Source organism: Amphibalanus amphitrite, unplaced genomic scaffold (genome assembly GCF_019059575.1).
Source record: "Amphibalanus amphitrite isolate SeventyFive unplaced genomic scaffold, NRLGWU_Aamphi_draft 000824F_arrow, whole genome shotgun sequence".
NCBI classification, from domain to species: Eukaryota; Metazoa; Arthropoda; class Thecostraca; order Balanomorpha; family Balanidae; genus Amphibalanus; species Amphibalanus amphitrite.
Window position 1 is genome coordinate 60582 of NW_024882318.1, and position 13935 is coordinate 74516.

At 56.2% G+C, this 13935-nt stretch overlaps 1 protein-coding gene across 1 annotated transcript in view; it reads right to left on the reverse strand.

Annotated features, from left to right (window-relative positions):
- The window catches only part of LOC122366688 (TATA-binding protein-associated factor 172-like), a gene marked incomplete at its 5' end in the record, with an annotated part of 326392 nt that overhangs the window by 59286 nt on the left and 253171 nt on the right, over nucleotides 1–13935 (reverse strand). The window contains one exon of the mRNA XM_043339202.1: nucleotides 6149–6322. Coding sequence (XP_043195137.1) covers nucleotides 6149–6322 — 174 coding nt within the window. The remainder of the gene's footprint in view (nucleotides 1–6148; nucleotides 6323–13935) is intronic.

Consider the following 13935-nt stretch of genomic DNA (forward strand, 5'->3'; position numbering starts at 1 on the left):
ACGGAAAACGGTGGCCATGGATGTGGGTACACTGCCCTGGAGTGCATCCGGCTACCGCTACTTCCTAGTGGTAGTAGACGTCTTCTCGAAGTACGCTGAGTTCATCCCTATGAAGGATCAAACAGCGGACACCGTACTCCGGAGCTTCATGTCAGGATGGGGGTACAGTCACGGCCTCCCAGAGATTCTGATCACTGATCAAGCTCGGAATATGGATGGCGAGACTGTCAGACGTTTTTGCTCCGACTTCCACATCAAGAAGCGGCACTCCAGCCCTTACCATCCAGAGGGCAACGGACTGGCCGAGAGGTGCGTGCAGTCTGCGAAGCAGTTGTTGCGCTGTCTTCTCGCTGAGCGAAAGATGAAGACTACTGATTGGCCTGAAGTAATGAAGGAGGTGACCTTCGTCTTCAACTCTACGAAGAACTCGTCCACCAAACTGTCACCGCACGAGATCATGTACGGCGTCTCGCTCCGGTCGCCACAGAGTGTCACACTCTCTGACACTGGTGCCTATGTGAGTCCCGAGGACCATGTCGACGAGTTTCAAGCCACTCGCCCGGGGATCTATCGTCGAGTATGGGACAACAACAGTCAAGCTAGGCGTAAGAGCAAGCAGTACTATGACCGTGCTCGGGTGACACCACAGGATCGCAAAGTACAAGTGGGTGACAGGGTTATGGTACGTGTCGAAGAGCGGTCCGGTCTTGATCCTTTGTTCACAGGTCCGTACATTGTGACTCGGACAATTGGAGGCAACGTGTTCGTTCGCATAGGAAACTCGGAGAGGTGCGTGCACCTTAATCGCATCAAAACCGTACCTCCCGAGCTCTCTGCGCCAACTGTGCCGACGGCCAGCCCTCCAGCTGAGACAGCCGGATGTTCGACTGAAACCACCGGAACCACGACCGGTGACGTCAACGATTCGGATGAGCGACCTGATGCTGACACCCATGAGTCACCGGGGGATATGACTACCGAAGACGTCGACTCAGCCACTGACGCTGTCCCGCATCCTAGGCCCACCATTCAGGCCCCAGACATCCCGGTCGACCCACTGAGTTTCCTCCCCTCCAGGTCTCGTTCGGGGAGGGAAATCCGGCGTAACCCTAGGTATCTCCCTTGATGAGGTACACAGATACCGCCCTCTTATGGCTGTTGAAACGATTTTGTGCACACATTTTTTTTTGCCGGGAAGGTGATGTCATGGTTCTTCCGTGTTCTTCATGCTTGCATGTCAGCATACTCATTGCATATGGATATGTGCATGTGTGTGTGCCCGTCTATCTGTGCGCTCTATGTCCGTGCTTGTGTACGCTCGTCTTCCCGCGCGCTCTGCATACTGCTAGTCCGCATTTCGCTGCCGTCTGATCCCGCATGCCCGCGCGCATGACTTTGTCCTGACGGATGATTCGTTTGCAGGTGCATGCTACTCACTTGCTTCTTCTCGACAATACACTTGGCCATACAACATCCATCTGTTAACCCTGCAAAGAGGGGAGAGGCTTTAAGGGACGTCACACATTGACAGCCCTTTCATTGATGGGTTTGATAGATAAGTCCATTGTATTTAAGCAACATTAGGCACTTAAGGTTACAAGAGATCGCTGATCACTTGCGGTGTGGCCACCGATCTAAGTTATGACCCTGTTTTACTTCCTCTTTTTTCATTGGTGAGGTTGTCTTACCTGATGTAAATCTGAATACCTTGCTATCGCATCGTTATTACTGGATGAGTCATTCAAACATAGCATCCCTTGATGATAAAATTCTCCCTCCACATGCATCGTGACACTGTATATATGTGAAAGTGTTCTTACAACTTCCTCTCTTCTTAGAAGCATGGCTTGTCTCGAGCTGGTGGATGCTGGGGCCTCGGGCCACCACCATATATCGTCCCGGTCTCCGGGACGACCGGGTCCTGAGCCACGCCAAAGGAGCCGAAACGCTTCGAGACTGCCACGCTTCAGGGCAGCCCTGCTGGCTGCTGGAGCGACTCGACTCGACTCGAAACTGAGGACCGCCTTCCCCTGAGTGGTGCCTCTGCGGTAGCGGGCGCCGGACGTGGTGCCCCCGTGGTTCACCCTGCATCGTAAGCGTATCGACAGCGTGGCGTGTGGAATTGGGAGTGCTGTGAGTTGCGCTGTTTCTGTGCGCTGTTGAAAAGTGACCACTTTTCAAGGTGGGGAGAAATGTCGTGATTTGTGCCTAGCGCCGTTTAGTTTGTTACGCGCCCAGCGGTAGCGGTCAGCCGGCCGGCGAGCGGCCGGCGCGGTGGGTGCACGTGTACGGGTCGTGGGCCGTGTGCTGTGTCTATGGCCCGGGGCGGGGACCCGAGCTTATGTCAGGGCCGGCCAGGTAACGCCGGCCAGTTGATCTCTGGACCTCCTCGCGAGCGGGTACGGTACTGATACCGCCCCGGTCTGTGAGGCAAGGGCCGGCGTATCAACTCGGGCTCCGGGCGGAATCGGTTTAGCTACCGGTCCACTGCACCCCGGTGTCGGCGAAATTAAACACTGGCAAATAACTTAAACTATCAATGTCCCCACTTGAATATTACGATGTATTGATCTCGATGTAAGGTCCGATGGTTTAGTTTGCCACGTTTGGGTCGCTTCAATTAGGCATAGTGTGAGCCTCGTCATATCTGTTTGCTCTGTTGTATGCAATACAGATCCACTCACTGGCGGTCCCAGGGGGGGGGGGCCACGGGGGCCATGGCCCCCCCCTTTGGTGCTGAAAGGTGGGGCCATACTATCTTTTGGCCCCACCTTTCAGATCGAACAAAAGTCCTAAAAAAGCTTTTCGTAGGTTTCATTTTCTTTCTAGCGCCATCAAAGGACGTAAAGTTCACTCATGAGTGGGCTCAGTTTCGCATTCTGTCAATTTGGCGGTCAGCGTCGCTGGCACCGGTTCACGAGTATGGCCGGATCTTATATGGAATATCAGCGTGGGTTTACTTGAGGCTCTCGTAGGCCCAGCAATGGCTGGCATGAGACCCTCTTCGCCAGTGGTGGGTGGGCCCTGCTAAAGGAGATTGGCTCTAAAGACACTAAAGTAAGACCTGATGTGTTGGTGCTGTGCACCTCAGAAGCCCGAAGGTGACGCCGTATGCCGGCTTGGTTTCTTAAGGATTAGCGTGGGAACTCCGGGGCCTGCATAGAGTTTGCATGCGCTAATATGTCATCTCAGAGGCATGTGTGTAATGTGTACACAATGGCGGTCGCGGGGGGGGGGCATCAGGGCCATGCCCCCAAAGGTCAATAAAGGGGGCCATCATATCATTTGCGCCCCCCCCCCCCCACAAACAACCAATGGGCCCCCATATAGGTGTATGGGGCCCTGGCAATTATTCGATCGTCACGAGGCTCAAAAAACCCACGCCCAGCTATTAATATAGCTCCCACACCGGTCTTTGAACGTCCTACACTGACCTCTGAGGGAACTTCAGTGGCGGTCAAGCGCCCACGTTGACCGCTAAGAGCCTATATCAACCTCTGAGACCCCACATCTGGCCTATGAGGGCCCCTAACCGGCCTCAGGGGTCCCAACCGGCGTCTGAGGGTCTCACACCGGTCTCTGGTGGCCTTATTTCTGTCTGTGGTGTCCCAAGACGAACCTTTAGGCGCCAATGAGGGACCCGCACTGGCTGCTGAAGACCCGATGCTGGCCTCTAAGGGCCTGCATTGGCCTCTGAGGAGGGCCCATCTTGGCCTTTGAGGGCCCTCTGCTGGCCTCTGGGGTCCAACGACGGCTCATGCCGGTCTTTTTTTTATAAATTTAGCCCGAACCTTTTGATGGGAAGGATTCACAAGGACGGAGCCACCGCTAAGCGAAGCTTGTTGCGATGACCCTGCCCTCTACCCTCCGATCGCGCAATTCCGATTCTATGGCAGGATTTAGAGTCCAAAGTTTAACGTGCGCACAAAGCCGCGCACGGCCGGTCCCCTCGCTGACTTCGCCTGGCTACGGCCTGCCACCAACCGCAACCATACCTGTCAGGAGGCACATAAATGTCGAGCGCCCGTCGCGCTTCGATCCCGGACTGTCATAACCGGGAACGCGTGCTCTCACCACGCGGAGTCCAACGCTCTAACCAACTGAGCTACGGGGCCGGCACGCTTTTAGGGCCCCACGCTGACCTCTGAGGGCCCATGTTGGCCTGTAATGACCCACATTAGCCTCTGAGAGCCCAACTCGGTCACTGATTGTCTCCAACTACTGGCCTTTGTAGTTTGCAGGCCCTGTACTGGTCTCTGAGGGCCCTAAACTGGCCTCTACGTGAAAACATACATGGGTGGGTTTCTGAAGATCAGAGGGCTCACGCAGTCTCCGGCACAGCCTTACGTTGGTCCTGATCGAGATTACTTTACGTCCTGATGGTCCCGCGCAGATTCCCTCATATTTCGACGCCGGGACCCCATGAGCCGGTGTGGGTCCTGGGGCTGGCAGAGACTGATGAAGTCCTTAGGGCTCAGGGCCAGTCTTTTTAGCAGTAAGACTAGGCAGGTTGAGTGAGCCCCATTAGAGCCGTTGCGAAGCCCCGCAGGAGTCGCGCGCGGCCCTCAGATGCCAATTTTGAAAGCTTGGAACCTGTGGGGGGTCTCCAGAGGTCGGTGTACCTACTCTCTCCCGCCGCCACACAACTAGACATGTTACCTATATGGGTAAATGTCATAGTCTGAAAATGCTCTCTGGGTTTCACATGCTTATTCAAAGCAAGAGGTATCTGTACTTTTCCGAATTGTTTTATAGTGGTAAGGTCATGAATCCGCGTGCCTGACATTCCAGTAGGGGAGAGAGGTCATATTGCGCCACCTTAAGGATATCGGCCTATTGCGGCTAAAGTTGACCAGCTGTCATGTTTGATGATATCTCAAGTTGTACCTCAGTTATTTTGGCATCAAATAACAACTCCCAATTTGTATCACACCCAGAAAAATTAACAAGAGAAAAGCTTTCCGGCACATCTGCAAAGGGCGCATTTACGGACTCCTCCATCAAAAAGCGTCCATGCCTCTCATGTAAAAGCGCCCTATTAAAAACAACGGTTTGTCACCTAACTAAGTAGCCTATTTGAACGTGTCAGCCCATTAACCATTTATGCTGTGAAGGCTAATGTAATGGTAAGGTGAGCGCTCTAATAATCAAAGTGTTCAATGAAATGTGTCCCAACCACCAGATGCTGTTTCTCTGGGTTGAAGAATAGGGCGCAAATAGGGTGGGCGCAATTACGAATGGAACACATTTTTCATGAGCTTCAAATATGGCGACGACAGCGAAGCCACGGTGGTGATAAACGTTCAAAACTACCATTAAACAAGCAATTAACAATGATTATTAGTTCAATCACTATCTCTAAGATAAGGCATGACACTAGCAAGGGTCGAAATAGACTTTCGCGTAAGAAAAAAGAGGAAATCACAAAAAATTGTCTGCGAGAAAATTGAGACACCTCACCTGCCCCCGTGGACCGGAATAAGAGCGAGTTATTGGTGGTGAAGTAAATGCACACATTCGAGTATTCGTTCGAATCGAATTTTGGGCAGGAGGAAGGTGTGGCGCATTTAAGAACATGGCGCAATATGACCTCTCTCCCCTATACCTATGCTACACCGATCCGTCGTCATGGTGCAGTGGGCCGACTGGTGGAAGCACCGTGGGACGGGAAATGGAACTGGTGATTTTGCCTTAAATTGAGCTTAAAGATTTCACGCAAGAATCAGATGGATGAAGCATAAGTAATGCCAAATGCGCGGCACCTCGTGGACGTAACAAAATTAGCCGATCACCCCCCTCCCGGTGACGGAAAAATGTTATGTCCCGCGAGTGTGACTTTGGCCCCCCCCCCCTTTTGCTAGCGGCTGCGACCGCCAGTGGATCCACTTGAGTTAATTTCTTGTTATTTTGAAAATCAAGGCAAATCGTTCGGTTGGTGTCGTCACCATCGTTCTGATCGAAAGACGTAAATGTAATAAATACAGTCCACTTTTATCAGTAATCACAACACTGTGCAGCCTCGGGAAGCACACTCGTTCTTCCGCGAAGCTATAACTCGAGTGGTTGGAGGTCCGATCGACCTTACGCTAGCGGCTATGAAACGCCACTGCGGGCGGGGCGAGCCGCCGTCTGCACGCCCACGGCTCACCTGGAGGCTGTCGTCCACGGGCAGATTATAGTGTCTGAGCAGAGCCAGGTAGTCGCGACAGTCCTGCTGTAGGCGGGAGAAGCTCACGGCCATCTCGTCATAGCAGACGGGCTCCGAGAGACAGACGTGCAGCCGGTGTACCAGACTGTCGGGCAGCGGCGGCTCGGGGCACGCCTGAGACCGCACAGACGCGCGCAACGCGCCAGTCAGTGGGTACAGCCAGCTGAGCGCAGCCACATCGCACATACAACACTACCTACTTCATTCGAAGAGGACAAACCATTGGCTGCAACGTTACCAAATTTTTAGCATTTTTTGTATGGTGCCTTTTAACAATATCAGCAGAGTATGCAGGCGCGGCGCCAAGGACTTTGTCTACGATGGGGCTGAGCTACCGCGGGCCTCCCAGTAGTGCAGTCTTAATGGCACACCAATATACACCCATAGACTATATCTAGACTGTGCAGTGTGCAGTGTGTACGGAAAGATAATTTCAAATTTGGCACACTGGTAGAACTCCAGAAGCGCTCCAAGGTCATGTAATGGTCGTGATGGGGTGAGTGGTGGACGTGCTATACAAGTGCGAGCAGTTTTTACCCCTCCTACGTATTGCCAGGGATGTAGACCAATTGGTTTAGCCAATCAGTCCGCAACTTGGCGACCATAAGCAGAAGGCAAGCAATTCCATCCTTCGGCAATTCTGGCACCATGGAGTACACGTGGCAGTTGGCACGTACCAGGCGGATTTCTTTTTTGACCGGGGATCCTCTGGTCTAGATAAAGTTTGAGCTAGCGGCATAAAATTTGGCGCACTGGTAGAACTTGACGAGTGCTTCGCGTTGGTATAAAATGACCAACATAGGGTGCACAGTGCACGTAATATACCTACACGTGCAAGCAAATTATACACCGCTGATAAGTGCAAGGACTGCAGGCCAACTGGTTGAACCAATTCGTCTGAAACTTACCGGCCATAAGCAATAAGCATAAATCTTATATTGTTCGGCAATTTTAACACCGTAGGGTACACCTGGCACGTGCAGGGGGGGGGGGGCACGGTCCTTCAACCCGCGCATGATTGGGGTATTTTCCATAGATAGAGTGTATTCGGTGCCTCCACTTTTATGGGTTCTATGGCATCCACGTCATTATATATTAGGTCGTTCAATAAGTAACGAACAATCGGTCATAACTTCTTTATTTCTTTATTTAACACTTTCAAACTTTCACAGATTATAGATCAGACATTTCTGAATGCAGCCTTTGCCTCAAACCAGTCGCCGCCCGCCTGCACACACTTCTCCCAGCGTTCCGGCCAACGCTGGAATTCCGCCCGGAAAAACGCGTTTTCCGTCTTTTTCACCCAGTTCTTGACAGCGCAGCTGACTTCAGCGTCGGTCTCGAAGTGTTCACCACGGAGGCCATCCTTCAGGGGACCAAAGAGGTGAAAATCTGAAGGAGCCAGGTTCGGACTGTAGGGCGGCTGGGACATGATATTCAGCCCTGTCTCGCGATCTCCTTGCGTGTGGCGTGAGACATGTGCGGACGAGCGTTGTCATGGTGTCATCCTGGTGGGCTTTCTTGAACATGGGCGGACTATGGACAGCGGGCCGCTACATCACATTCCTGCAGGAGACTGAGAAAAGCAATCCTGAAGAAGAGGCGCGGCTCGGATGTCAACAACATCACCATACATCATGACAACGCCCGACCGCACTTGTCTCACGCCACGCGCGAGGAGATCGCGTGACAGCCGACAGGGCTGAATATCATGCCCCAGCCGCCCTACAGTCCGGACCTGGCTCCTTCAGATTTTCACCTCTTTGGTCCCCTAAAGGATGGCCTCCATGGTGAACACTTCGAGACCGACGCTGAAGTCATGTGCGCTGTCATGAACTGGGTGAAAAAGACGGAAAACACGTTTTTCCGGGCGGAATTCCGGCGTTGGCCGGAACGCTGGGAGAAGTGTGTGCAGGCGGGCGGCGACTGGTTTGAGGCATAGGCTGCATTCGGAAATGTCTGATCTATATTCTGTGAAAGTTTTAAAGTATTAAATAAAGAAATAAAGAAGTTATGACCGATTGTTCGTTACTTATTGAACGACCTAATAAAGACAAAATCACACAGTAAAAGTGAACAGACAGTAAAAGCCAAAACTAAAAGCCTAAAACACACCGCGTTAAAATACATCGAAATTCATTAAAATAAAATTTGAGTAGGTAGGTACAGTCTGTCTTGAAAGTACCGCAGCATGGCAGGGTGGCGCTGGTGAACCGGCGCAGCGGAGGGCGGTCAGGTTTGAGGGCCACTGGATCGCCTGACCCTTGGGGGGGAGGAGAGGGGTGGGCGCGAGTGAGCGGGCTCTCGGTGCTGCCAGTGCGGCAGACACTAATGTTAACGCCAGACCTCTTGAGACCCTAATTTTTCGCGATTATTTTTAAATGCATGGAAGAATTTCAACCAAGCTCAGGACATGGCTGTGGTGGTGTGCATCCCCAGTCTGTACCTGGGGTTTGCATCTCTACGACCGTGTGTGCCCTCGGGGCACGGTCCGGCGGCGGCTCCCGGCCGGACCGTGCGGGGCCGCGTCAGTCTCTACTGGGTCCGCGCCACGCTCGCTCGCTGTGAACAATACACCTGCACCGGTTCAGAGGCGTCTTCACATGGCGCAGCCGGCAGTGTCGTGAACGTGCGATTACCAGTGCAAGTGTGACAGGGCGACGTGCATAATTATTGTGCATTTTCGACCCAGCAATGGGGGACTCTGACGCCGACAGCGTAGCGGATGCGTCTCGGGAGCCGGATGCGTCTCGGGAGCCGGCCGCTTCCGTCGCGGTTCGGGCTGCCGCGCCGCGGCAGCGGGCCGGCCGCGGTCGTGCGTCCCGCAGCGCGCCGGCCCCGTGGGCGGGCCGAGTACGAGCACCGGACAGCCTGGACCTCTCCACGGACCGGGGTGAGTCTTTCCTGGTGTGGAGAGAAAGCTGGGAGGACTACGTGCTCCTGACCGGCTTGATAGACGCTGAACCTGACATTCAGCTGGCTGCCCTGAAAAATGTCATGACCCCGGAGAGTCGCCGCGTCCTGAGGAACCTGGAGCTGACCGAGGTCCAGCGTGCCGATCCCGAGGTTGTACTGGACGCGCTGGAGCGTTTCGCAGTGAGCCAAGTAAACGAGGTTATCGAAAGGAAGAGGTTTAACGAAAGGTTTCAGACTGAAGGGGAGGTCTTTGATGATTTTCTAACCTCCCTGCGTGAATTGTCTCGTGCTTGCAAATTTTGTGACGCGTGTAATGATTCGCTAATCAGGGATAGGATTGTGATGGGTCTGAGATCAGCGGAGACCGTCAAACGACTCTGCGCCGTCCAAAACCTCTCGCTGTCGCATGCCATCGCTGTTTGCAGGGCCGACGAGGCGGCCGCCAGAGACGCCGTGGAGCTGCGGGCAGGCGGACTCGCCCGGGCCGCCGCCCACCGAGTGGACGCCGCCGAGCGCCACCGAGCGCCGCCGAGCGCTGGACCGAGGCGGCGCGACGGCGGCTGGTGCGCTGCGTGCGGCCGGCGACGTCACCGGATGGGAGACGCGTGTCCGGCCCGGGGTCAGCGCTGTCGCAGCTGCCGTCAGCTGGACCACTTCGCGGCAATTTGCCCCGACGCATCCGGCGACTACGATGACCGCCGACCGACCACGTCGTACGAGCGCCGCCGGCTGGCCCCGTCTCGGCCGCGGAGCTCGCCACCTGGGCGGAGCTACAGGCCCGACCCGTACCGCTCGTCGTCGAGATCGCCGTCCCCGTCGCTGGACACGCGGCGATCGCAACGGCGCCAGCCGTGGCGCGGCACCCGGGTCCGCTTCCAGTCGTCGGAGGGCAGCAGTGACCGGAGCCCGGACGGTGCGGCGCGGCGACCGGCCGCGTCGGCCATCATCGCGGTCGCTTCGGTGCAGAGCGCCCCCCGCGTGCGCCTGGATGTCACGGCGCAGCGCCGCGCCTCGGTACTCGCGCTGCCTGACACCGGGGCTGACATCTGCGTCGGAGGACTCGACTTCCTGAAGGAGATGGACGAGTACCCGGAGAACCTGCTCCCCCCGGAGCAGCATCCTCGGACAGCCAACGGCGAGACGGTCAAGTCGCTGGGAGTCCTGCCGGTCTCGCTGAGTCTCGGCCGCGTCTCGGTGCAGGAGTCGGTGCACATCCTGGAGGGCGTCAGCGGCCTGCTGCTCTCCTGGAAGGCCGTGAAGGGACTTCACATCATTCCAGCCGGTTATCCGCAGCAGATAACCGCCGATCTACCGGAACCCGCCTCTGGCTCTCGCACCAGGGACGCACCAGACCGCCCTCAGCCGGGGCCAGCGCGGCATCGGCATCGGTCTCGCGCCGCGCTGCCCGACGGTGGCACGTCATCGGACTGCGTGGCGGCGGTGTCGCGCGACGGCGCTGCTGGAGAGGCGACCGCGGCGACACCTGTCGAGCGGCCTGACAGCAGCCTTCCGACCGGTGCACCTGCATCTGAAGACGGGTCAGCAGAGCCGCCTGTGGACCAGGGAGGCTCCTTCCCGGACATCACGTCCGAGTTCCCCACCGTGTTCGATGGCCACATCAGAGTCATGCCGGGGGAGCAGTTCAAGATTCACCTCAGGGAGGAAGCCGTGCCGTTCCGCGTGTCGAGCCCACGACGAGTGCCCCTCTCACTCCGCACGCCGCTGAAGGACGAGTTGCAAAAGCTGGTGTCCGAGGGCATCATCGTGCCCGTCACGGAGCCGACTGAGTGGTGTGCACCGATCGTCGTTGAACCGAAGAAGGAGGGAGGAATCAGGCTGTGCGTGGACCTGTCTCGCATGAACAAGTTCGTCCGCACCGAGCAGTACCAGGCACCCACCCCGCTGGAGGAAGTTGCCTCTATAGCGAGCTCGGAGGCGAAGTGGTTCGCCGTCTTCGACGCGGCAAAGGGCTACCACCAGTGCCCTCTTCATCAGGACAGCGTGCTGAAGACGACGTTCATCACGCCGTTCGGCCGGTACGCGTTTTTACGCGCGCCGTACGGGGTCAGTTCGATATCTGACCACTACAACAGGCGCATGGACGAGGCGTTCTCCGGCCTCACCGGCTACAAGAAGATCGTGGATGACGTCGTGGTCTACAGTCGGACCAGGGAGGACCACATCCGTGACGTCCGTCGCTTCATGGAGCGCTGCGAGGAGAGAGGTATCTCCCTGAACCGGCGGAAGCTGCAGCTGGCCCAACAGAAGGTGAAATTCGCCGGCTTCATCATATCGGCGGACGGCTACGAGCCCGACCCTCAGCTGACGTCGGCCATCTCGTCGTTCCCCGACACCGAAGAACATCTCTGAGCTCCGAAGTTTCTTCGGCCTCGCCAACCAGGTCGCCCCATTCGTCGACGAGCTCTCGGAGCTCCTCCTGCCTCTCAGGCCGCTGCTCAGCACCCGAAACGAGCACAGAATCAGAATCAAACGAGCTCAGCACAGAATTCTTGCCGCCGCTGGATATGACTCTCTCCAGGTGTTCCAATCATTTTCAATGGAAGCCCCGCCCGGGCCGGGAGAAGGCAGAAGACGCGGCGGTCTGATTGTTATTTGCCGCCGCCGACCGGGACTGACCTTCAGGTCACTTGATTGCGACGATCCACGCCTGTGTGGCATAACGGCACTGTTCAATAGGCAGCCCGTGCTGAATGTCATCGGCTGCTACTTGCCGTTTTGGGACGGGTCCGGCGGCAACTCTGATGAGTACGACATTGTCACAGCCAAGTTGGACGCCTTGATTGCTGCGCAGCGACCCTCTGCCCCCGTAGTCCTAGTTGGAGATTTCAACTGTGCACTACCGAGAATGACAGCGGCGCAACGCCCATCACAGTGGCATCGGCTCAAGGGCTTCACTCGACACAGCGTCGCTATGCAGGACCATAACGAGCTTGTTGTAGCAGAATTTCTATTCCCCCAGCCGATGGACTTCACTTACTCGCGTGGTGCCTGCCAGAGTCATATAGATCATATAGCCGTGCCGTGTGATCTGCTCCCGGGCATTACTGACTGCCAAATTCTGCCTCTGCACGCTGAGAATCTCAGTCCGCACCAGCCTCTCGTCTGCCGTGTTTTGGTGTCCGCTGCAGCACCACAGGAGACATCAGGTACCGCCGACACCACCCGCAGCACTGCAGCCCTTGACACAGAAGTTATCTGTTGGGACCGCGCCGACAGAATAGAAACTTACAGACGAACGCTGGGTGACCTGCTCGATAGGAATCTATCTGTATGTGGCGAGTCTCTGGATGCTCTGAATGCGACAATAACTCACTGCATACTCACAGCTGCTAGAGCGGCCGGTTGCACCAGGAAACAGCACCGACCCAAGCCCTGGTGGACTCCGGACACAGCGGCCGCGCGCAACCGCGTCCGTTTTTGGCTCCACATCTGGACCAGTTGTGGACGACCACTCGGTTCCACCGTCCACTGCTGCTATCGGACTGCACGGCGGGAATACCGGAGGGCGCGTCGCGCAGCAGCTCTGGCCCCTGTTCAGAAAGAAGCCCGGCTGCTTCATCAACTTCGAAAAGATGGCAACGTGAGCGGATTCTGGCGCCGTGTCAAGAGAGTCCGCCGAGGCGAGGTATCCAGTGGGACAACGCGTACGGCCTCAGAGTTTGCTACTCATTTTGAGGCGGTTCACAGGGACGACTTCACGCTGCTAGATGCCGATCAGTCTCGGATTGCCGCTGCAGTTGAAGAAAGAGCACAGCTCTGCCTGTCGGCGGCTCGTCCTCGCACCGTCACTCCCGACCAAGTCGCCGGCCTGCTCAGACGCCTTCTGCCCGGTAAGGCGCCGGGCGCGGATGGAGTGACAGGGGAACACCTTATTCACGGCTGCTCGCCTGCGTTGCTGACCGCCCTGGCTCGCCTTATGTCGGCCTGTTTTACTACATGTGACGTTCCGGACGCGTTCTCCGAGAGCGTCATTATACCTCTGCTGAAAAAATCGCAGCTCGATCCAAACAACTTGAACAATTACCGGCCCATCAGCCTGACGACGTGTACCTCCAAGCTGCTGGAGATGCTGGTACTGGACGAGCTAGACGGCAGCTTCAGGCCCCATGGGCTTCAACTCGGGTTCGCCACGCAGCGCGGCACCAGCGAGGCCTCACTTCTTGCCAGTGAGACCATCCAATGGAACCGGCATCACGGCTTACCTGTCTATGCTGCGAACCTGGACGCCAGGAAATGTTTCGATAAGATCTGGCACGACGGGCTTTTTATGCGCTTAGCCTCGTACCTCAGCCCCAGCTCATGGCTGCTGATGCTGACTTGGTATCGTCAACTCACAGCCCGCGTGACATTTGCTGGCTCCACGTCCAGAGCCTTCCGTGTCTGCCGCGGCACCAGGCAGGGCGCTATGCTGTCACCAATGTTCGCGAACGCTTTCCTGCGTCCTCTTGTGACAGCACTGGACGCGAGCGACCTCGGCGCGGACATATATGGTCATCATGCGCCGGCTGTATGCTACGCTGATGACCTGCTCCTCCTAGCTACAAATGCTAAAAACCTTGATACCATGCTGAAGCTGGTTGGCGACTTTGCTCAGCGCTGGAGGCTAGAGTTCGTCCACCCAGATCCAGCCCAAACTAAGAGCCACTGCATTATCTTCGGTCAAGAGTTACTAGCCCAAGAGCCCAGATGGAGTCTGTCGGGTCAGAGGCTGAGAAACCACCAACAGTCTGAACATCTCGGCGTCTTACTGGACAGCAGCCTGTCGGCCGCACCGCATGTCCGACACCGCA